Here is a 23,027-nt window from a genome sequence, read left to right as displayed (position 1 = left end):
GAGTTGAACTTTGATGACTTTAGGAGGGCCATTATGCAGTCAAATGATCCATATAATTATTCTTGTGGCTAAAAGTAACCAGCTAGCAAGGAAGATTCCGCCGCTGATGATGATTATGATGATGGACCATTGGTGCATAAACCAGCATCATCATCAAAATGTGTAGAGGCATGGAAGCAATCACCTTACACGAGCTCAGAGATCAAGTCACCATCTGGGGAGGATCAATCGAGTGTTTTATCTTCTTTGTTTTTTTTTTCTTTCTAAAAATTCAATCATAATATATAGCAATAGATTTTTGTCTTCTTTATGGTCCCATTTGGCGACATTGTCCATTATTGTGTTGTGGTCTCTTTAAACCAAAGCATTCTTATGAAATTATCTCAAGGGTTCATTCCACTTAAGCCATCTACTTTGTGTATATATTTATATATCTATAGATCGGCCTAGAGTCCTTGATTTCAGGTGAAAAAAGATTCAAACATGTGAACAAAGAGAGGGAGAAGGCGGAAGGAGAGGGGGAAAGAGAGGGTTTATGACAGACTTGATGATGGGGGTAAAGTGAGTCACAACGCGTTAGTAGAGAGGGTAAAGTGAGTCAGTATGACTTTTAAAGGGCAATTTGAGGTTGGGTAGTACTATTTACACTTTTTTTTTTTACCTCCTACACACACTTATTAATTTTTGTTTATTGATCTTCTTCAATTCATTTGATTTGACGGCTAGAAATTGAGAAGAGTGTGTAAAAGTAAAAATGAGTGTATAGATAGCTCCACACTTTGAGGTTTTAACATTGTTTTGAAGCCACTAATATAATTAAGCCTACATAGAGAAGTCATTCATACTTACAAGTCATAATTTGATGCAAAAACAAGAGTAATTTCAGAGCCACATATCAAACTCGACTTATTTACCTAGAGTTCTTTTTTCGTTATGATTTCCAAAACACTCTTATTTAATAAACTCAAACTTAGATACTACAATATGACACCAACTGACCTAACATTGAACAGTAATAAGCTTCCCAAACCTGGCCTTTATTGCATTCATAATTATGCTTCCTAGGGAGAACTATACAGTATAACTCATTGACCATATAAAAATAGAGAAAGATTCAAAAGAGGTCCACAAAAAGAGAGGGAGAGAGGAGGGTGACATAGATTAAAGCGATGAATCCCAACATCTCCAATATCAATCTATATGCTTTTTCTTTTTTCACGTTCTGGTCTAAAGCAAAAGGGGAAGGAGGAAGGAGGGAGGGCTCCTCCTCCTCTTCTGGAATAATATACTACAGTACTACTGCTGGCTATTCCAAGCAAAATACCAAAGGGAGGAAGATGGTCGAAAACAACCCAATTAATGTGTCCACTTTAAAAGCAGGAAATCATGGAGTTTTATCTGCTTCTTCTCCCAACTTGATCATATCTTTCTTTAGCTCTTAGTTAATCATCATTTGTTCAACCCAAAAAGACCCCCTCATTAATCCTCTTGGCAGACATATCTAAGTACAAATGTTGATGTAATGCAACAACATTCACACGAAGTTAAGATATCTGATTAGAGTGATGAGTTTGTAGCTAAAACGATTAAAAGTATTTATCCGTACGCCGAAGATCTTGTGTTTGATTTCTTTTATTGATATTGCATGTATCAAAAAAGGTATCCGACGACCAAAGAACAAAGTGAGACCTTGAAGAAAAGTCAGGTTTATTGTTTCAATCACAGTAACACGATTAAGTGATCGTTTGATAATCACGCCGATTTAGAGGTAGAGGGAAATACATGGGGAAAATGAGGAATGGAAAAGGATGAAGGGAGGTAGCAGGTGGAGGAACGAAGAAGAAATGAAGTAGATTATGTGAAAACAAAATCTTGAAACTAAAAAAAAAAAGTTTAATTAAAACTGTTTTTAGTTTGTAGTTTTCATTCCGTCCTTCAGTCTCTTCACATTTTTCAACCAAAACCAAAATTATATTACAATGCAATGGTTGAATTATGGTTCAAAATCAAACATACATTAATAGGAATTAATGCATATCAAGTCCCCAATCAATTTGGTTGATGAAATGATTTCCTCCTTATGATTGTCACTTTAAAATTCTTATTTGGGTTAAATAATAAGCAAAGCAAAGGTCAAATATGTCAGTCGGCCTTGAAAGGAAAAGCAAATTTTAAATATTGGTTGATCAAACGGTCTGTTGTTGTTATGAATCTCTTTAAATGCAAAAAAATGCATGAAGCTGCTTTTGCTTTTCCTTTCTATAAAGTTGAAAGGTGCAACCAAAAATATGCTGTGCTACAAAGACCTCAAAATTTCCAACCCAAAGCTGAATGCTCCCTCCATACTAATAGCATCCCCAGGTCCTCTCTCTCTCTCTCTCTCTAAAAAAATCAGACCACTTATGAATTAAATGGTTGCTGTTTTTCTCTAAACCAGAAGCCCTCCAATGGCGAATTCCGGAATGAAGTCTTTTTTCCTCTGCTCTCTCTTTGTGTTCCTAACATGTTTTTCTTCTGCTTCTTCACATAATCTGTCTCTCAGGAGGCAAGCTTCGATCCTTGTTTCTCTCAAACAAAATTTCGAAGACTCGAAAAATCCTTCTTTAAGTACTTGGAATGTGTCAAACTACATGTTCCTCTGCTCTTGGGCTGGAATCCGTTGTGACGGCCTAAACAGATCAGTTGTCTCACTTGACATATCCAACTACAACCTCTCAGGTACTCTTTCGCCAGCGATCACAGAACTCCGAACCCTAGTCAATGTTTCAGTGTCAGGAAATGGATTTGCGGGTACTTTTCCTTCCAGTGTTCACAAGCTAGCCAGGCTACAAAACCTCAACATATCCAACAATGGGTTCAGCGGAAGCTTGGACTGGGAGTTTTCTCAGTTGAAGCAGCTTGTATCGCTAGATGCTTACAACAATGATTTCAATGGCTCACTGCCATTAGGGGTCACTCAACTTCCGAACCTGAAGCGGTTGGACTTTGGCGGGAACTACTTCAGTGGAAGCATTCCTCCAAGCTATGGAAACATGGTGCGGCTCAATTATCTCTCAGTTGCGGGAAATGACCTGAGCGGTTACATACCGCGCGAGCTCGGAAACCTCACTAACCTACAGCAGCTTTTGTTGGGATATTACAACGAATTTGAAGGTGGAATCCCACCAGAAATTGGCAAGCTGATCAATCTGTTTCATTTAGACCTCGCAAACTGTGGTTTGGAGGGGCCAATCCCTCTGGAGCTAGGGAATCTGAAAAAGCTAGACACTTTGTTCTTGCAAACAAATCAGCTCAGCGGTTCGATTCCTGCTCAGCTGGGAAACTTGAGTAGCTTGAGGTCTCTTGATCTGTCAAACAATGCGCTAACAGGAGACATCCCCGCTGAGTTCTCTGGACTCCGCGAGCTCACACTCCTGAACCTCTTTATCAACAAGTTTCACGGGGAGATTCCTCACTCTATCACGGAGCTACCAAACTTGGAAGTCTTGAAGCTGTGGCATAACAATTTCACTGGAGCCATACCTTCAAAGCTTGGTCAGAATGGTAAACTGATTGAGCTTGATCTTTCGAGTAACAAGCTCACCGGAGTTGTCCCAAAATCTCTTTGCTTCGGAAGGCGGCTGAAGATCTTGATTCTGCTCAACAATTTTCTCTTTGGGCCTCTACCTGATGATCTTGGCAAATGTGACACGCTAGTAAGAGTCCGAATGGGGCAGAATTATCTGACTGGATCAATACCACCGGGGTTTCTTTACTTGCCAGAGCTCTCACTGGTAGAATTGCAGAACAACTATCTGACCGGACAGCTTCCACAGGAAACAAGAAAGCAACCCTCAAAACTCAGCCAGCTGAATCTGTCAAGCAATCGCTTATCCGGGTGCCTTCCTGCTTCTATCGGAAACTTTTCAAGCCTGCAGATTCTTCTATTGAGTGGAAACCAATTCACTGGAGAAATCCCATCTGGCATTGGCCGGTTGCAAAGCGTTCTCAAGTTGGATGTGAGCAGAAACAATTTTTCGGGCACAATACCTCCGGAAATTGGATACTGTCTCTCTTTAACCTACTTAGATTTGAGCCAAAACCAACTCTCAGGTCCAATCCCAGTTCAGATTGTTCAAATCCACATACTGAATTACTTCAACGTTTCGTGGAACCACTTAAACCAGAGCCTCCCAAAGGAGCTAGGCTCCTTGAAAAGCCTAACGTCTGCTGACTTTTCGCACAATGACTTCTCCGGTTCAATCCCACAAACAGGACAATACTTGTTCTTCAACTCCACATCCTTTGTCGGTAACCCTGAGCTCTGCGATTCTTCTGCGAATCCATGCAAATACTCCTCAACCTCAGCATCAGAAGATCACAGCCAAACCGGCACGCACTCTCAAGTCCTCAGCAAATTCAAGCTTGTCTTTGCACTAGGCCTCTTGCTGTGCTCGTTCGTGTTTGCAACCGTTGCAATTATCAAGACCAGAAAGGTGCGAAAACATTCGAACTCGTGGAAGCTCACAGCATTCCAAAAACTGGAATTTGGAAGTGAAGACATCTTAGAGTGCATAAAGGATAACAATGTGATAGGGAGAGGTGGAGCTGGGATTGTCTACAGAGGAACAATGTTGAGCGGCGAGCAAGTGGCGGTGAAGAAGCTGTTGGGAATCAACAAAGGCTCGTCACACGACAACGGCCTCTCCGCAGAAATTCAAACACTGGGAAAAATCCGCCACCGGAACATTGTCCGGTTGCTGGCATTCTGTTCAAACAAAGAGACAAATCTGCTGGTTTACGAGTACATGCCGAATGGAAGTTTAGGTGAAGTTTTGCATGGGAAGAGAGGAGGATATCTCAAGTGGGAAACTAGGTTGAATATTGCCATTGAAGCAGCGAAAGGGCTCTGCTATTTGCACCATGATTGTTCTCCTCTGATTCTTCATAGGGATGTTAAGTCCAACAACATTCTGCTCAACTCAGAATTTGAGGCTCATGTTGCAGATTTTGGGCTTGCCAAGTTTTTGCAGGACACTGGAACATCAGAATGCATGTCCGCAATTGCTGGCTCATACGGTTACATTGCTCCAGGTAATCCTTTTGCTACATCATTAACCCAATTCGAGCGGGGATTCTTGCATGTAACGTGATGTATCCTCATCTATCTATCTGATTCTCACTCATCACGTGAATCACTGTTTTTCTATCTAACCCATCACATGAGTCACACGATATGAATGAGATAGAGAAATGGGATATGTCCCCGGTTGAACCTAATTTTTCTCTTGTTTGAGAATTTTTTTTAAAGTTAATTTAACATCAATTAATTGAATAGGCTAGTAATCCACAACATACTGAAAAAAGTAAGTGGGATACTATTATATTAAACTCACATAGGAATCACACTATTAGTGGATCGAAAAACTTTAGTGTGATATCATTATATTTAACTCCCACTAGTGTAGCAATAGTGTTATAGGTTTCAAACTCATGTTACCTAATTCTTATATATAAGTATCACACTCACTCAAACTACTGTAGAGGACTAAGTAGTGATAATTAGCTAAAATAGACCTATACACTTGATGCAGCACTTAAAGCAATTAAAGCACATTCCATGTGTCTTTTGTGACTTGGTGGACTAAGTCAGCCGCCTTCAAAAATTCCAGATGGAATGATTACTTCAAATCTTGATTTGTTTTGCTCAATTTGGTATTATAATGGGTGAATAGATGAATAGAAGATAGAAAACATCCACATACAGATCATGTCACAAACTTCTAATTAAAAATAAAACTCACAAACTTTTAATTTAAAATAAAACTCGAAAAACACTAAGACGTAAATGAAGATACACCAAATCGATTTAGGGTCCTTATGTATTTTCCCTATAAAATGCTTGTTTCTTTTCCCTATGTGTATACTTTAGTTGGAACCAAAGTAGCGAGGAGTGGCATATGGATTACAGAAAGGGCAAAGGCTCCACTGACATAGGAAATTCTCCTTTTGCTTTTTATATTGCTCTCTACACACAGTGAAGTGCAGCATGAGCTTTTGCATGTCTTGAAACAATAAAATTCGATGTCCCCTTCAACCCAATTACAACCCCACCTTTTTGACCAAAAATCCATTTGAACCCAAAATCCACAAAACTCCATATAACCCATCGAGTATCTTGTTTGGGATCCAAGCTTTACTTTCCCTAAACCCTAGAAAGTAAGGCATCTGTGAAGATTATGGCATAAAACCCTAATGACCTTTTCCTTTTACAGACAGCATATTGCTTTTCTGTGTGTTGTGCAGACGAGTAAAAATAAAAATAGAACGGTGGATATATCACTTCATTTGTAGTGTATTTCTTACAAAAAGCTGAGACATTCTTGTATTTTAGTCTCACTCAATCCTACGCAGTCTCACTAATTGTGAAAGTTATCATAATCAGGCAGCCCCGTTGAGTATATTCTCCATGTACTTAACTCAAATTAGACAAATCGATTTCACTTTTTTCACCTGTTTCTTGTATATTATGAAATTTACAATGAGCTAAATTTGTTTACTGTGCCATGGAGCAGAGTACGCATACACATTGAGAGTTGACGAGAAGAGCGATGTGTATAGCTTTGGAGTTGTACTGTTGGAGCTCATCACAGGAAGAAGGCCAGTTGGTGGATTTGGGGAAGAGGGAATGGACATTGTTCAGTGGACCAAGATTCAGACCAACTCGCAGAAAGAAGGGGTTATAAAGATCCTCGACAAACGGCTAGACGCTGTTCCGATGGACGAAGCGATGCAGGTATTTTTCGTCGCGGTTTTATGTGTTGAAGAGCAAAGTGTGGAGAGACCAACCATGAGAGAAGTTGTTCAAATGCTTGCACAGGCTAAACAACCAAATACATTTTACATGCAATGATTCAATACTTGAATCGCTTCGTGTAGCAACAACAATATTTTGGTGACCCGGCAACAAAAATGTCAAGAACATGTACAATAATAGACGATTTTGGATCAAGTCGCGAACACAGTTGAGTAGTACTATAGCAGTAGCTAGCTGGCAGCCAAAGTAAGAAGTGATGAAAGCAAGCAGGCAGTCGGTCCTTATTTTTGGGGGTTTTTTTTGGTTTTGTTGTTGTATTTGTTAGAGTGAAGGTAGATTTGTTCTGGTTATCAATGGCAGGCAAAAGTGCTGATATGGGTAATGGTTCGTTTGCATTATTGTGTCATCATATAAATGTATGGCCTGAATTTTTAAAACCTGCGAAGCTAACACGATTTGACACGACACGACATGTTCGGGTTTGCAATTTTGAGTACAATGAATGACTTTCCTCGAGAAGAAGCCTCCATGCAACCTCATTTCATAGAACTTGTCATGACTAGTAAATTGAGAGGGGTAATATATAATCCAAAGGTTGGATATTTTTTCCCCTCCACTGGGAAAATAAAAGATTATAATACTGCCATATAAAAACCACAATGCCAAAGGAAACAAGTATGATTACAACCCAAATAAACTCTAAACTGATCTATCATTTGTACATAATAATTCAATTTACAAGCCAAGTTTCTTAGGCCTCAAGCATGTAGATGAGCCCTGGTGCAAACCCAGCATTGCGACTTGCTGCTGCTTGGATCTCTTTTCCCTCTCCTTCTGCTTGCTTTCTTTCTCCGCCTCTGCTCAAGCCTTTCTCAGATTCTCCATTTCCTCCTCCATCGCTGTCTTCTCCCCCTTTTGCCTCTTCTTGTGCTTCAACTTTGAGTTATCCGACTCCTTCACTTAATAGAACATGGGTCCAAACCCAGCCAGCCATTGGGGTTCCACTGCAGTGGCGCACTGCATATACTCCTTCGTTGTCAAAACTAACTCATGATAGATCACATAATCTGGATTGCAGCCCATACCATAAAGTGCGCTGCTCGGGTGCAAATGGCATGGCATCCCAGTCCGGCAATTGACATACTCCCCCACACCTTTCAATCTTGCTGCGTTCCAAAAGTAAGCGGAGCAAATAGCTCTTCTCACGGTATCAGTATGAGGCCAACAGGATGTGAGCGGGACTTTGAGTGTCTTCAGTATCTCTAGAAGTTGGGACCTCACCTCTCTAACCTTTTGCAGCCCTTTAACTTGCAAAAAATGATCATCGTACCAGTCCCCACGATACTGATGTTGTTCCCACTGCTGATAAATGTTGTACAATGTCAAGTGGTCGGACTCTGGGAAGGAGAATCTCTCCCTTGCAGCATCGCTCTCCTCTGCCCTATCTTCAGGCCTAGAGAATACCGACGGCACTGAAAGCATGGACACAATTGTCAAAATCTCGTCTAAACATCCTAGCTTTTCACCCATCAATAGCATCTTAGCGAGTGGAGGGTCCAATGGCAACTCCACCATTTTCCAGCCCAGGTCAGTTAACCACCCCTCGTTGTTAAGAGCACCCAACACCCACAACTGGTACATAGAATGCAGAATATTATCCTTGGGAGGTGGGTCTAAGAAATCAAAATCTAGCAAGTTATCAACCTGAAGAGATTTGAGCAACAAGACCACATATCCAAGATTGGTCCTCTGGATCTCTGGCACCGGATTGGGTAGCATTTCGTTTGAGTACTCATTCTCTGTGTATAGCCGATTACATGTGCCAGGCTTAGTTCTGCCAGCACGCCCAGCACGTCGATTAGCAGCAGTCTGACTAATAGGAAATACTCGAAGAGCATCCATACCCATTTTCGGGTTGTATACTTTCATTTTACCATAGCCCGTGTCAATGACATGAGATTCCATCTACCATTAAAGATGTCTCACCAATGTTGGTTGCCACAATGCATTTACGAGCCCCATCTTCAGCTTTTCGGAATATCTTCGCTTGCAAGTCAGCAAGCAACTGTGAATATATAGGAAGTATCAAGAGTTTTGGCACCTCTTTAACCAAGGTGGAGATAATTTGTTCCATCCGCTCTGATAGGGCATAACAAGCTGCCTCGATCTCATCTTGGCCGGTCATGAAGATGAGGATGTCACCTTGAGGGCTGGTGATGTGAATCGTTATGGCCTCCTTCACTGCAGCTTCAACATAATCTTCACATGGGGTTTTACTATACCTGATAGATACAGGAAATGTTCTCCCAGGAATTTCAAAAATCGGTGCACTTCCAAAAAAGTTTCTAAATTTCTGCGCATCTAGTGTTGCAGATGTCACAATGAGCTTAAAATCACGACGTCAGGCAACCACTTTTTTTCAAAATCCCAAGCAGCACATCCGTGTTTAGTGACCTTTCATGGGCTTCGTCCATCACAACTACGTGATACTTGTCAAGATCGGAATCTCTAAGTGTTTCACGCATAAGTACTCCATCAGTTATTTACTTTATTATGATATTTGCTCCAGTCACATCCTCAAAGCGAATAGCGTACCCCACTTTGTCACCAAGCTCAGTCTCCATCTCTTTACTAACTCTCTTTGCAACACTCATGGCAGCCACACGTCTTGGTTGGGTGCAACCCACAATGCCATTTACAGTGTATCCCTCTTCGTGCAGATACTGTGTCAGTTGAGTCGTCTTTCCAGAACCGGTTTCTCCAACAATGACAATAACTTGATTTTTTCGAATTACCTGAAGTAAATCATCCCTCATAGAATATATGGGCAAAAACTGCTGTTGCTGCGAGATAGTTTTTGACTTTGCGAATTCACTTGCTACTTCCCCATTCTTCATATGCTGTGCAAACTTTGCATCTTCTTTGAAATCAGTTTCACCGTCTGCACCTGCAGCAGCAGTATCTGCTTCAACCTGCTCCGGTGCTTTCTCAACACCAAGGATATCGCCTAGTTTAGAACCTGCAAGCTCCCAAAAACGCTGACGCGATTTGTTCAGATTTTGCTTCTCATGGATTTTCCTAATGAGAGCAGACCCTTCGCGAGAAATTATGGCCATATCAGATGTGGGATCCTTTATTGGCATTATCGGCTCTGATCGCTTGGTAAAAACAACACTCCATCCTTTACAAAAACACTGTCGTCGAGGAAAGGAGGCTTCAAATTTGTATCATGCATGAGAAGATCTAACTTTGTGCTCTTCTTCATCATCGAACTCAGTCTGCACCTCAGTCACTCTAACAGCACCAGATCTTAAAAGTTGACGATCCTCCCACCGCATACTATCAGCAGTGAGCTGAGACAACTTTTTGCTCTGAGCAAGGGTCATCTTAGTTCCATCTCTTCGAACCAATCTTTTTGCCAACTCTGCTTCCTTCTTCTGAAAAGAAGCATTATCTCCAAAAAACAAAGACGAGCTATCAACTGTATCAAACATCGTGTTTCCTTCTTCCCTATCGTACCACACATGATCAGAATTGTATTCCATCTCTAGACGCATGCTTTCACTAATCTCATTTTAACGACTTCGTCCAAATCAGCCATGTCTCCTTCTCCATCCTCAAATAATTGTGCATTTTCTGAATGAAGAGTAATTCTACGAGAACTCACATCATGTTTCGAACTTGAAGATTTAACCGCATCTCCAGAAGGACAAATTCAAACTGGCGACGAAGAAATGGGATCCCAGGGAGAAGCATCAGATTCCGAAATATTGTATCTACTCCGCCTTCTTCCATATTCTCCACCACATTGATCTTGTTCACACCGGTCACATTCTTTCCTTCGACGTCAACAATCCTTACCATAACTACTGCTACCATCTCTGCAATCTCTCCTCCTCCTATGTTCTTCCCTGCCATAAGCATACCTACCCTTACAAACTCTCAGTGCCTCAAAACTTCCATCAACACCCTTAAACCCTCCCAATTTCGCATTACCATTGACATTGAAACCTAAGACAGATTTCTTCTCAGGACGTCTAAAAACAACTCTGTCCTTCCCCTTCCCTGGAACATATAATCCCCCACCACCACTGCTATTCTTTTGCTCCATTGTTACCCTTGTTTTGTCCGTATCAACAGATTCAATCCTTTGTTTTCAATAGAAAACCACACACACACAATAACTTATACATCAAGAAACCTGGTACAATTACAAACTTGGTACCAAAACCTAGTCTCTCCCAACAAACAAAGGAAATTGGAAAACTTTACGTGCATATTTACCGTTTTACCCACATCTATAGATTATATAACTTGCAACCAAAACAAATTGGAAAGCTTAGGAAACAGATTTGGGCAGAATTCACCAGCCCCAAATCAGCTTCTTTTTTTTAATTTGTATAAATTTTGTTGATTTAACAAAAATATAAATCACAGAAATAGTGATTGAAACAGAGTTATGGGGTCTCTCTTACCTTGGGGGGGATTCAGGCGGCTGTCGAATTATGAACATAAACCCAGAAAAGTATTCAACTTTGTAACGGTGTTCGATCAGAAAAGGTCAAAACTTTGATCTGGGGTAGCAATATTCCGCTGGATCCTGTTTTGGGTCGGTTGTGGCTTCTCTATTTGGGCCTTGGCCCTTTGTATTGGGTCAGCACAGCCCAATGTGGTGAAAACAGAGGCCGCCCACTCAGTACCAACCTCTGCAAGTTCCCGCTTTCACCTGGACTGAGTAAATAAACACCACAGAAGTCAAAACCCTAGAGAAATTTCAGAGCAAGAGAGGAAGCAGCAAGGAACCGATTCAGTTCTTGTTGTTTGACTTCTGAAGGTACGTAAGAAGCTGGCTCCTTTATTTCAATCAGTTCTTGTTGGGATGCAATTTCTTCTTAAACCATTCTGCTTTATTTTAATTTCCTTCCCAACTCTTGTGTAATCTCAGACCATAAACTGTAGTTTATTGGACTACCCAGATGCTTAATTTTTGTATTTCCTGAGGAATTCGTGCCTTCACTCGTTGAAAATTCAGTTTTTTTCTGTGATCATAAGTAGATATAAATTCTGGTGTTTGAAGTGTATATTTGTAGGCTGAAATTATTTGATTAATTTTTTGAGTTTTGCTAGTTAGAGCTGGAACCCATAAAAGATTCATTACTTTCTGTCCAAGCTACCAGCAAAGGCAAGCAATGGAGTGATGGGCAGGTAATGGATTGTAATCTATTCAAACAATCATACTCGTAGTCATAGTTGGTTCTAGTTGGAGTTCATTATCCCAGTTGCATCAATCTTTACGTCTTCCTCGAAACTACGTTGTTTTGGTAGGTCATACACAAGATGTCCTCCAGAATCGCCCAAATCCGCCTTGTCAGCTCTCATCCCGAGGTTTATGAACCGTGTGATGATTCGTTTGCTTTAGTCGATGCTCTTTTAGCTGATCGAACAAACCTGTTGCAGCACCAACCGACATTGTGCTTGGAACTGGGTTGCGGTAGTGGCTATGTCATTACTTCTCTAGCTCTTATTGTTGGCCAGGCAGCGCATTATATTGCGACTGATATCAACCCCCACGCAGTGAAGGTGACTCGTGAGACATTAGAAGCACATGGGGTTCATGCGGAGTTGATAAACACTAACATTGCATCAGGACTGGAGAAGCGTCTGAAAGGTTTGGTTGATGTAATAGTTGTGAACCCGCCTTATGTGCCGACCCCTGAAGATGAGGTGGGACGTGAAGGGATTGCGTCTGCTTGGGCTGGCGGGGAGAATGGACGTACTGTGATTGATAGGATACTGCCTGTTTCTGACAATCTTTTGTCAAAGAAGGGCTGGTTGTACATGGTCACTCTTACAGAAAACAATCCCTTGCAGATATGCCTTCAAATGAGAGAAAAGGGCTATGCTTCCAGAATCCTTGTCCAGAGATTGACAGAGGAAGAAAATCTACAAATCATCAAGTTCTGGCGGGATTCAGATTCTCAAGTAGCAGAAAAGGAAAACAAAACAGTTCCTGCAAAGGTCATGGAGTCTTTGCTCTCTCAGTTCCATATATTCCCGTTTCTGAGAGGCAGTAACAACGACAGTAGCTGATGTATAGAGAAGGGGAAGAAGTAAGTTTTCTAGTGCGTACATGATGGAAAAATGATCTATTCTCGTATTCTTCTTGAGTTTTGGAAACCTTTGTTGGAATGTGAGATGTACACAATTGATTCGTTTGGTGCCGTAGGGGCCTTCCACATACGATCATTTCTACGAAAACTTGCAATTCCTGGATGCATGTTTTCGTAGCAGCATCTGCAGGACATCTTCATCATTTTCCTAATACATTACAACTTGGGTGCAACTCAAGAAATTGCTCAAAATTGTCAATGAAGATTTTATTTCTAATGCCATTTTATTGTAATCGGATTATGAAATGATTATTTTGTAATGCTTTGAAAACAAGTTGTCCAGGAATGTAGTGTGCAATCCTCCTTCAAGGTTTAATAGTGCGTCGAAGTGACAGCATAAAGTAACAAAAGGAGCATTGCATTGTTTCTTCAACGGATATTTCTTGAATGCCAAGCTAACAAGTACAATTTACTGTAAGAATCCTATGTGGACTCAACTAGTTGTGATAAAGGAGAAGTAATATGTTGGTAATACGAATCATTAGAGTTTGAATACGTTAAAACCAGCATCCTATAATTAAGGAAATACATCGAACGTGCTTCTAAAGCCACCCCATACACGGTTGAGATTTGGTGCAACGGGTGAACAACCAACCCTCCACGATAGATGGAAGTTTATAGATGTGGGTTTGCTCTGTCTCAATAAGAAAACGATACAGCGGTGAACAAGTCGTTCGACACACTGGACAAGATCGAAGATCATTTAAGTAGTTGGAGATACATGTGTGCAGATGAACTCACACTTGCAGATGTTTGCTTGTTCACTACGTTAATCCGGTTCGATCTCGTTTACAATCCGGTTCTATCTGCTCCTATACTAACAGTTTGGTTTGCAGTAAAATGTTATGAACAATTAAGAATATTGTTCAATAACAGTAAAGGAAGAATAATTGTGGTTTAAAACTCATGAAATGTTCACATTCTTTTCCAACGAAGAGGATGTATAAATTGTTGGTAGTTTTAATCAGTGTATGACATCATGTAGATCAGGCCATATTCTTGTCCAAAGACTTGTAATAATCGCATGATAATATTCTTGAATGATGGCTATACAATGAAGGTCAATGGCAGTTTATATATCTTGCCCAAATTAGGTGTGTTATAAACATGCATTTAACAATCACTAATGGTTGTTTCAAGTTTTTCATGTCTTCGACAGCCAAATCTTTATTCACTGCAGGAAAAAGAAAGATAAAGGCTCTTCTTGATGGGTGTAGAGGTTGAGTACACCCGAGCGCACCAGATCACGCCACACCCGCTCCTTCATTTGCTCCATCTCCCGTTCTCGATCTCCAGATTGTTGTGCATGTAATTGATACATCTATGGGAGTAAGAATCAACCATGTTATTTCTATATGTGATCGGTGCCTGACAAAACCCTTACATGAGTAAGTTTGTTGCCTTTGATTTCCAATTAAATGGGTAAAGTAAATTCATGTAAATCAATTTCTCAATCTGCTGTGTTCTATGGTAATGTATAGTAGATATATATTGACTGAATTGAATAGCCATACTATTGGTTGCTGTGGGAAATAATCAAATATGGATTACAAATTTTGAGTTTTGCAAACATGAAGCAAAATTGACATATTGTGCGTTTAAATAAGCATTGAGTTGTCCTACACACACAAAAGGCTGGGGCACATCATAAATTAAGAAAAGGAAAACTATTTTTATCAGAAACCATGTCTATTACTCTTTCTTTTACTCTCCCTGCACTGCGCATGCTGCTGATGGCGCCAAGAACATGAAGCACATATGTACACAAATGATTAAGGTTGTAGCAGTCTGTGGGAGTATCCTTAAAATTGTTGTTCTCAATAAACACGTAGTGATGATTTATGTGTGCATGCATGAGATATGAAATTAAAAGTGATGGTGTGGGAATTATCAATGTTAATTTGGTTTTAATCTCTTTTTAGTTTTGCAGCATTCATTTCTCTCACCTGTAGAAAATTGAACAATGCGCTTTGATTCGTTGATATTTATCAACATATGTGTGTCAAAAGAGAAGAAAAAGGATTGTACAATTCTGACATGTGGCATCCACAGGAGGTATTCTTTTCGAAAGAAAATAAAAAGAATTGTCAATTCTTTTAATTTTTCAGCTTGGTGTTTGTAAGGCGAATGCAAAGTTTCTGATACTAATGGTCTAGTGGATTTGCATTACTGACAGAAAATAAACTAGGTCCTTGAGGTAGCTAATGATGTCAGCTTCAGCAAGAGAGAAGATGTGTGTCATCTATGGGTTTTTTTTTTTTTTTTTTTGAAGCAATTATTTTCAGCATGCTTTATAATATTGACATCCATGTGGAGGAAGTATGATATTACAATTTTAATATGGCTTGTTATATTGTGATTAATCTCTTTCAAGCATGCTGACAGTTTTTGTGAGATTAATTGGATATTAAAGAGAGTCATGAAGAAGACTATTGGGTCGATGCCATTTGTTGGCAAGACTCGAAGTATCAGGTTATCATAATGACTTAGTTGACAATCCATGTGACTTTTGACTTATTTCAGGTTGGAGTTGATCAATTTCTTTACATGCTTGCATCAACTAAGCAAGCCACAATGACTTAGTTGATGTAAGGGTTTGTTTTTTAAGGTTACTTTGATCAAACTTGCATCTTGATTAAGATGGCATAGTATGGATTTTATTTCATAAGAGTTGTGAAAGTTTCATCTTGCCCACAGGTGTTGAAGTTTTTCATGAAGGTACTCTTGTGACATATAATCTAGTACTAGAAACTAATTAATTTTCTTGCCCAAATGTGTAAATTAAAATAGTTTCATAAAGTTTCGTTCGGGATTAAGTTCCATGTCTTCACAATGAGCCCAATTATAGTTTGTGGTTTTGCGGCATAGAAATTGGTTGCATCATGATATACTCTATGTCTCTTTATGAGACTTGTTGATGCAAAAATATTGGAATCATAAAGATTAATCAAGGATTGCCCAAGTACGCATTATTTAAGTATGACGCTTGTAAATCTTTTCAATTTGAACTCTGATGCCCATTTAGAGGATGAAATTTGACTACTTGAGTTTCCTTTGGACATCAAAATTGAAATGATGTGAAATTGAATTTGTTATGGATGTATAGATTTATGATAGATGCACATAATTTTTCTGGTAGATTGCGTGTCATGATTAAAGTCGGATGAATGACATGTCTAATGGTCACCAAATGACCTGAATTTTTTATATGTTTAGCATATAATATGTTTCTGCAAATTTTCATAATTTTTTGCCATGAATTGTAATAATGGTAAAATTTAAAGTGTAACTTATTATTAAAATTCAGTTTGACAACCTTATGTTGGGTATGGTATATTTTCTTATGTCTAAAATATGAAGCGATTTTATTTCGCTCATTCTTTGAAATAATATATTTATGAATATTAGCCCAAATGGGAGAATAAGTGAAAGGAAAATTGGTTTTCACACTCATTAACTTTTGCAAGATGTGTATAAATTTTCACCTGTGCTTGAATTTTGTCTTCCTTAAGTTAAGTTGCATGAATGAGCACTTGGTAAAAAGACTTGTGTACATATGTTTTTCATCAAAGTGAAAAGACTTCCGGAACTGGATTATGTAATTATGATTTTAAAACTCAATACTTGTCAATATTATTTTCCAAAGAAAGGAATGTATGAATGGTTTGCGATCTTTTAGGGTATAACATTTAACGGCTATTGAAATGTGGGAGTGCATGATTTCATGGAGTTTGCATGTTTCATGGAGTAAAGGAAACTATTGCATGTTTCATTGTGCCTTGTATCACTACAGCTTATTATTGACAATATTTATGTTGATTCAAATTTGTAATGTGCAATTAAATGACAGATCATTGTTCCAAAGAACATGTTTAGTTGAGTCGATCTTGTAATGTGCAATTATGAAATGATTATTTTGTAATGCTTTGAAAACAAGTTGTCTAGGAATGTAATGTGCAATCCTCCTTCAAGGTTTAATAGCGCGTCGAAGTGACAGCATAAAGTAACAAAAGGAGCATTGCATTGTTTCTTCAACGGATATTTCTTGAACGCCAAGCTAACAAGTACGGTTTATTGTAAGAATCCTATGTGAACTCAACTAGTTGTGATAAAGGAGAAGTAATATGTTGGTAATACAAATCATTAGAGTTTGAATACATGTAAAACCAACATCCTATAATTAAGGAAATACATCCAACGTGTTTCTAAAGCCACTCCATACACGGTTGGGATTTGGTGCAACGGGTGAACAACCAACCCTCCACGATAGATGGAAGTTGGCTACCATTGTATCCGTATAAAATGAATTCCCTACTCTCAGAGAAATATTTCTACGTTAAAGGTCAATCACCATCAGAATATAAAGGTCTCTAAGTGAGTAGAAGAGTTCTGGTTTGTGATTAACAACCAACCATGGCTACACCAGTCAAAGTCAATCTTGTTCAACTTCCATGGCAATTGCTGTAATCAGGTCAGCCGATTATTTCTTTGTGTTATAATTATACAACCATGCTAAGTTCTAACATTTACAACCCAAACAAACCCCGATGGCTAGAGAACGGGAAATTAAGGATCCATCTGATCCATTCTTCAGTGAGCAGCGTCATCTCACATAACACAGCAAATGGATAGAAATCTAATTATGTGTATTTACTTACGGAAAACAAGAAGTAGATTGATCCATAATATAACATATCTATACAGAAAACGATCCATTAAGGAGATTTACAGAGCTGTCAATGTGAAAACCTGCACAAAACTGCATTTCAATTTCTCTAAATGAACAAAGTCAATTGACATTCAAGCAAGATCCTTTTAGTCCTTTTTATGGCAGTCTTAGCAAGAGTATCACAAATCTCTCTACTCCGGTTGGAGACTGCAACTTTGTTGCCGCCAATGGCTTCAGAATTTTTCCCCTGGAGGACTTTTCCATTGAACTTTTAGTACCTCCTTTACAAAAACCTTTAACCTCCATGATGTGCACTCATTCGCAGTTTAACCACCGTACTAAAATAAAGTTAGACATTCAATTTCGTTATTTGCAACACGTCAATAAAATGCACTTTGATTTGAAGCTTCAAAAAGTAAATATAAACCCAAGCAAGTGGATATGGGTTCTTAACAAACCTGCACTTCTGAACCACTGTTTCTCTGAGTTTCCTCAAATACGCATCAATCTCAAAAAGCTGAAAATAATTTTGTTAAAAAAAATGTACATCATGCGTCAGAATTTACTCCTAATAAATAATCCAACTTTTGGTTGGCATTGTGTATGTAAATGCATGCTGCTATTAAAAATTAGAATAAAGAGAGAGAATTGAGATCCTTCGTTACAAATTAGAGAGAGAGAGCAGGATTGAATGAACGCAACAAGCGAAAGACTTTCTCTTCGCTAACAAATAAATAGATAGATAGAGTTGTGTGGTGTATGGATATGGGCGTACATGGAAGAGCAGAGACGCATACTGAGTCGGGGGGGGGGAGAGAGGGAGAGAGAGAGAGAGAGAGAGAGAGAGGCTGAAGAAGAACGCAATGCCCGATCACCAGCTGCTCTGTATTTGATTCAAACGAACTCGAGTTTTTCAAAATTGGGCTGTTTTTTATACTTAGCCTTTTGTCTTTCCCGTTTTGAACGGCCCAATATTGTTTTTAATTTTTTAATCTTTTTGGGTATATTTACATTTATCCATTGATTATCCTAATTTAAGGGCCACACACATTTTTCAATTTTTCGATCGTTGGATTGAATGAATTAAAAAATATTAAATAATAAAAATTAATAAGGTTATGTGGATAACAACACCTCTTATTCAACTTAATCATCATGAATAATTAGAGGTGCGTAAAAAAAAAAGGGAGTTTTAACGGAAAAATCCAAAGTACTGTTCATTTTAACGAAAAACCATATTTTTATACTAAAAAGTCAATTCTGATACTATTCACTTTATCCTTATTATTAAAACTCAAAGTTTTCAAGTCATTTTCATTAGTTTTCCTAAAAAAAAAGAGTGAAGAGATCAATTATCTTATCTAATTTAATCTTAGAAACCCTAGGTATCTAAAAGGAAATAAAATTAAAAATTAAAAAAATTAAAATCTTTTTTTTTTCTTTTTAACAAATGATATTATCTACATTAAGAGAGAATGGGTGGGCTTAGCTTCATGATAGACTAGCAATAATGTGGTTCACATTCGCCTTTGGTGAGACTTCTCATTTACAAGTGAAAAAGAATGTCATTAGATCGTAATACTAAGTGGTATTTAAAATCCGAATTAAACATGATAAATGACATATTCGGACAAATTTTGTCTAAAACAGGCTTTAAACATACATGCTTAAATTGAAATTGTGTCATTCGGACATCACGAAAAGTCTAAAACACTCACTTTAGAGATATGACAACATCAAATAACCTATGTGTTCACATGAATACAAACTCTTCAATCACTTTTCTTGATTGCTCACTACTTTCTTCTTTTACTTTTATTGTATGTAAAATAATCTAATTGCTCACCACTCTAACAACTCTGGCTTAGTGTTTAGGTCTCTATTGTGATTATGTAGTGAGGAAGGGTAAGGTTATATATTGGTGAGGATTATAATAGGTTTAAAATTTGATTATATCCAATGCAATCATAAAATAAATGTGTACAAAACGATTAATTTGTCTTTGAAAAATATTAATTGAAACATGGGAGAATAATGTGTGAAGATGGGACAATAACGTTATAATGTCATGTTTTGATATAACTAAACGCTCTTAAACAGTCAAAAATCGAAATTCAAATCTATCTCCCCTATTAATCTAAAAAAAAAAGCTCAACTGTTTAGATTAAAGCTCAATTGTCCGTGCAAGACTACTGTACTAGCTAAAAAAACTTTTTTTTTTTTTAACAAACTATATTATTTATACTAAGGGAAAGGAGGTGGGCTTAGCCTCACAATGGATTAGCAATAATGTGGTTCAAATTTCCTTTTAACGAGAATCGAACCTAAGATTTTTCACTTACAAGTGAAGAGGAATACTACTAGACCATAGTACTAAGTAGCTGCTAAAAAAAAAAAAAAAAAAAAAAAACACTTTAACATTAAATAAACAAACACGTTGAGGTAGACACACAAATATAAATTAAGCCACATGAGCAACGAACACAAAGCTATACAGAAACAATAAATAATAAGGAAAGAACTGAATTTGCCAACCAGTACTTGTTTGATTGGTACTGTAATAGAGTATTACATAGTAATTCACATAGAGGATATAACTGATACATACACACATACATGCATACATACATACACAGACTGATAGACCAAAAGATTACACATGAATGAAACTTTGGGAAAACAAATATTCCCAAAGAGATTACAAGTATTAAAGAATAACAAATCAAAAATTTTCACCAAAATATAACATTTTACACAGAAGTCATCACTGACTTGGGAAGAAAGGACTTAATAATTTTAAACCTTTTTAATCCATGCATGGTTGATTGATTGTTCTTCCTAAGGCTTTGGTGGTTCTGCAGCAGCAGATTCCTCCACCTTTGGAGGAGGAGCCTCAGCAGCAGCTTCGGGCTCAGTAGGTTTAGGTTTCTCAACCTCCTCTTTCTTCTCCTCCACCACCACCTCTTCTTTCTTCTCTTCTTCGATAACTATCTCCTTTTCTTTTACAACACCACTTGTTTCCTCCACAGTTTTTGTTGCTTCTGCTGGCGGTGGCAGCGGCTCTACCGTTTCCTCAGTCACAATGAATGTTGAGACCTTCTCGAACACAAAGAAAACTGGACCTGAAACATAGGCTGACCCATATTTTGAAGAGGCTTCTGATACTGTTTTGGATCCTGGGAATTCTGTTCACGCAAATATAGATTCAAACCAATTAATTAAATAATTAAAAACACAAGTGTTTTTGAAGAATTAAACCCAAAAATCGTTGAATATGATTTAAATAATTTACATACCAATTTTAGCCAACTCTTCAAGGAACTTGTGGACTGCTGCTGAGTACTTCTTCAATCCTGACTCTTTGCGCTCCTTAACCAAAATCTGTTAAATATGAAATTAAGTTAAAGAAAAAGAGTTTATTAGCACTTAAGTATTGGTTTATTAATTTACTCTTTTGTTGTTTATCTCTTAAGTTGTCTTATGAACAAGATTTTTAGCATATACAGATACATACTCGTATGCAACTGGTGACAAGACATATTTTCTCATCTTATACGACAAGTTTCTAAATATCTTACCTTGATTTCAGCTGAGGAAGCTTCATATAATTCAATTACTTTTGGTTGAAGCTCAGCCTTCTTCTCTTCAAACTCCTTGGTTATTTCCTCCTGAAAACAGATGCATATACAGTTATATACCACAAATATCGATGAACCGTTTTATCCGTATGATCTTCTGCAGAAAATAAAATCATTTGACCTAAAAATCAGGAGAGAAAAAAAAAAAAAAAAAAAAAAAAAAAGACATATATATATAAAACAAACCTTCGACTCATCAAAGGACTTGCAAGCCTCGGCAGCAGCAGCCTTTTTTGAACTGGTTTTGGTCTCAAACACCTTCTTGATCTTTGGAAGCACCTTTGTTTGCCAATAACCCATCTCTTCTACTCAAATATCCCTTAAACAAAGTCTAAAACCGAAAAACGAACAATCCGAAAATCAGAAAAACTCAAGTATCAGACCGAACTGGTTACCAAACGATCCTCTAAAGTTATGCAAACAAAAATACGGAAAATAAGTACGAAAATTTTGAAGCCTGCAAAAGCACAAAGAACTTGACGAAACTAAGCTAATAATAATCTCTATATCTTACCTATTTAATTGTGTGATTAATTCTCTTCCTTTCTCCTTCTCTTCTCCAATCAAACTCTCAAGGTCCACCTCAAGGCTCTATCACTGTAGCAGCCAACTGTCTCTCCAAAACTAATACCACAAAATCTTTAGAACCTGGCACATCAACATATAGACATATGCTACTCACACTTAAATACCCCTATAATTCCACTTTAATTGCCGAAATACCTAGTTATTCATTGATACCAGCCAACCTCCCCATGCAAATTGCCTAAACTACCCTCCGCCGTCGGTTTATAGAATTTAAAATATAAGGGCTATGACAGTCCACCAAAATTCACAGGTAGGTTTGGCCATTTTTTCACAATTCGATATGTGATTCAAGGCCAGGGTGGCGTGGTTGTAAATTTGTGGGGTATGTGGGAGAGATAGACTCACCTAGACTTGAAACATTATCGTGTTGTATTTCAAATCAATAATGTATTGTTGGTGAAAAAGTTAGAATATATGATAATACGTTATTAATTTAGAATATTATCACAATTGTGGTCTAGGCATAAATTTCTTTCTTATATGCGGTGGTGTGTGTTTTTAAGAGATGTAGGATTCGAATTTAATACCTCAAACACAATGAAAATAATTTTAACCACCTGAATTACAAATAATTAATGTGTATGATTAGTTTGAAGTATTTATACGATCGCAAATCATGGTCCGAGTGCATGTAAGTTTTTTTATGAAAATGTAGGGGGAAATTGTGGTGTGGGCCATGTAGGGGGAGGTGACAGCTGGCAATCACCTCAAGGGGGAGTAGATTTTATCAAATTGAAACGTGGGACCCTTGAAGGGTTTTCCCGATTTGGATGTTGATCTGTAAATTTAATTGTTAACGTGTATGGATCTTCTTCTTCTTCTTCCCTTGGCTTCACAGAAAATACTTGTCACGTGGCTTCGCTGGATATTTGGCAATCATGATTCACGCCGTCGATGACTGAGCAAATTTCTTCGAATAAAACCAACCCCCCATGGCCCCCCCATTTACAAATAATGCAGACAAAAATTCATGCCATGTTACTCTTTGTTTGATTGTATGTGCATACAAAAAAACCACCCATAAATTAAATTAAAAATTTTAAAAATTCACAAAAATTTTAAAAATGCAAATAATATACATGTGTGTGTACATAGCTGGGTAGCCTAGCTAGCATCCACATGGGGGTTAATTATAATTTTATTTATTTTTTTCTTTTTTAGGGTTT

General features: G+C 38.0%; 2 protein-coding genes and 2 pseudogenes across 6 annotated transcripts; 2 read left to right on the top strand and 2 right to left on the bottom strand.

Annotated features, from left to right (window-relative positions):
* Positions 1-2,231: 2,231 nt before the first annotated feature.
* Positions 2,232-7,194, top strand: LOC137726587 (uncharacterized). Its single transcript, XM_068465523.2, has 2 exons — positions 2,232-5,073; positions 6,555-7,194. The coding sequence occupies exons 1-2, from the start codon at positions 2,448-2,450 to the stop codon at positions 6,890-6,892; spliced, it is 2,964 nt and encodes a 987-aa protein (XP_068321624.2). The 5' UTR covers positions 2,232-2,447; the 3' UTR covers positions 6,893-7,194.
* Positions 7,195-7,421: 227 nt separating this feature from the next.
* On the bottom strand, positions 7,422-11,358 carry LOC137724670 (pre-mRNA-splicing factor ATP-dependent RNA helicase DEAH7 pseudogene; annotated as a pseudogene).
* Positions 11,336-13,387, top strand: LOC137726856 (uncharacterized; annotated as a pseudogene). 4 transcript variants are annotated; one of them, XR_015962466.1, is made up of 3 exons: positions 11,336-11,630; positions 11,928-12,001; positions 12,122-13,387. The product of XR_015962466.1 is annotated as an uncharacterized LOC137726856, transcript variant X2 (transcript). The 4 variants fall into 4 exon arrangements; XR_015962465.1 differs by having other exon boundaries at positions 11,924-12,001; XR_015962467.1 differs by having other exon boundaries at positions 11,915-12,001.
* A 6,774-nt stretch (positions 13,388-20,161) lies between these two features.
* Positions 20,162-22,166, bottom strand: LOC137725981 (plasma membrane-associated cation-binding protein 1). The gene is made up of 5 exons (XM_068464830.2): positions 21,788-22,166; positions 21,460-21,604; positions 21,214-21,303; positions 20,932-21,016; positions 20,162-20,820 (listed from the first exon to the last, which is right to left on the bottom strand). The coding sequence occupies exons 2-5, from the start codon at positions 21,571-21,573 to the stop codon at positions 20,474-20,476; spliced, it is 636 nt and encodes a 211-aa protein (XP_068320931.2). The 5' UTR covers positions 21,574-21,604; positions 21,788-22,166; the 3' UTR covers positions 20,162-20,473.
* Between the last annotated feature and the right edge of the window lie 861 nt (positions 22,167-23,027).

Source organism: Pyrus communis, chromosome 5, assembly GCF_041283825.1.
Source record: "Pyrus communis isolate YQ-2024b chromosome 5, ASM4128382v1, whole genome shotgun sequence".
Lineage (NCBI taxonomy): Eukaryota > Viridiplantae > Streptophyta > Magnoliopsida > Rosales > Rosaceae > Pyrus > Pyrus communis.
This window is presented reverse-complemented; position numbering and strand designations above follow the sequence as displayed.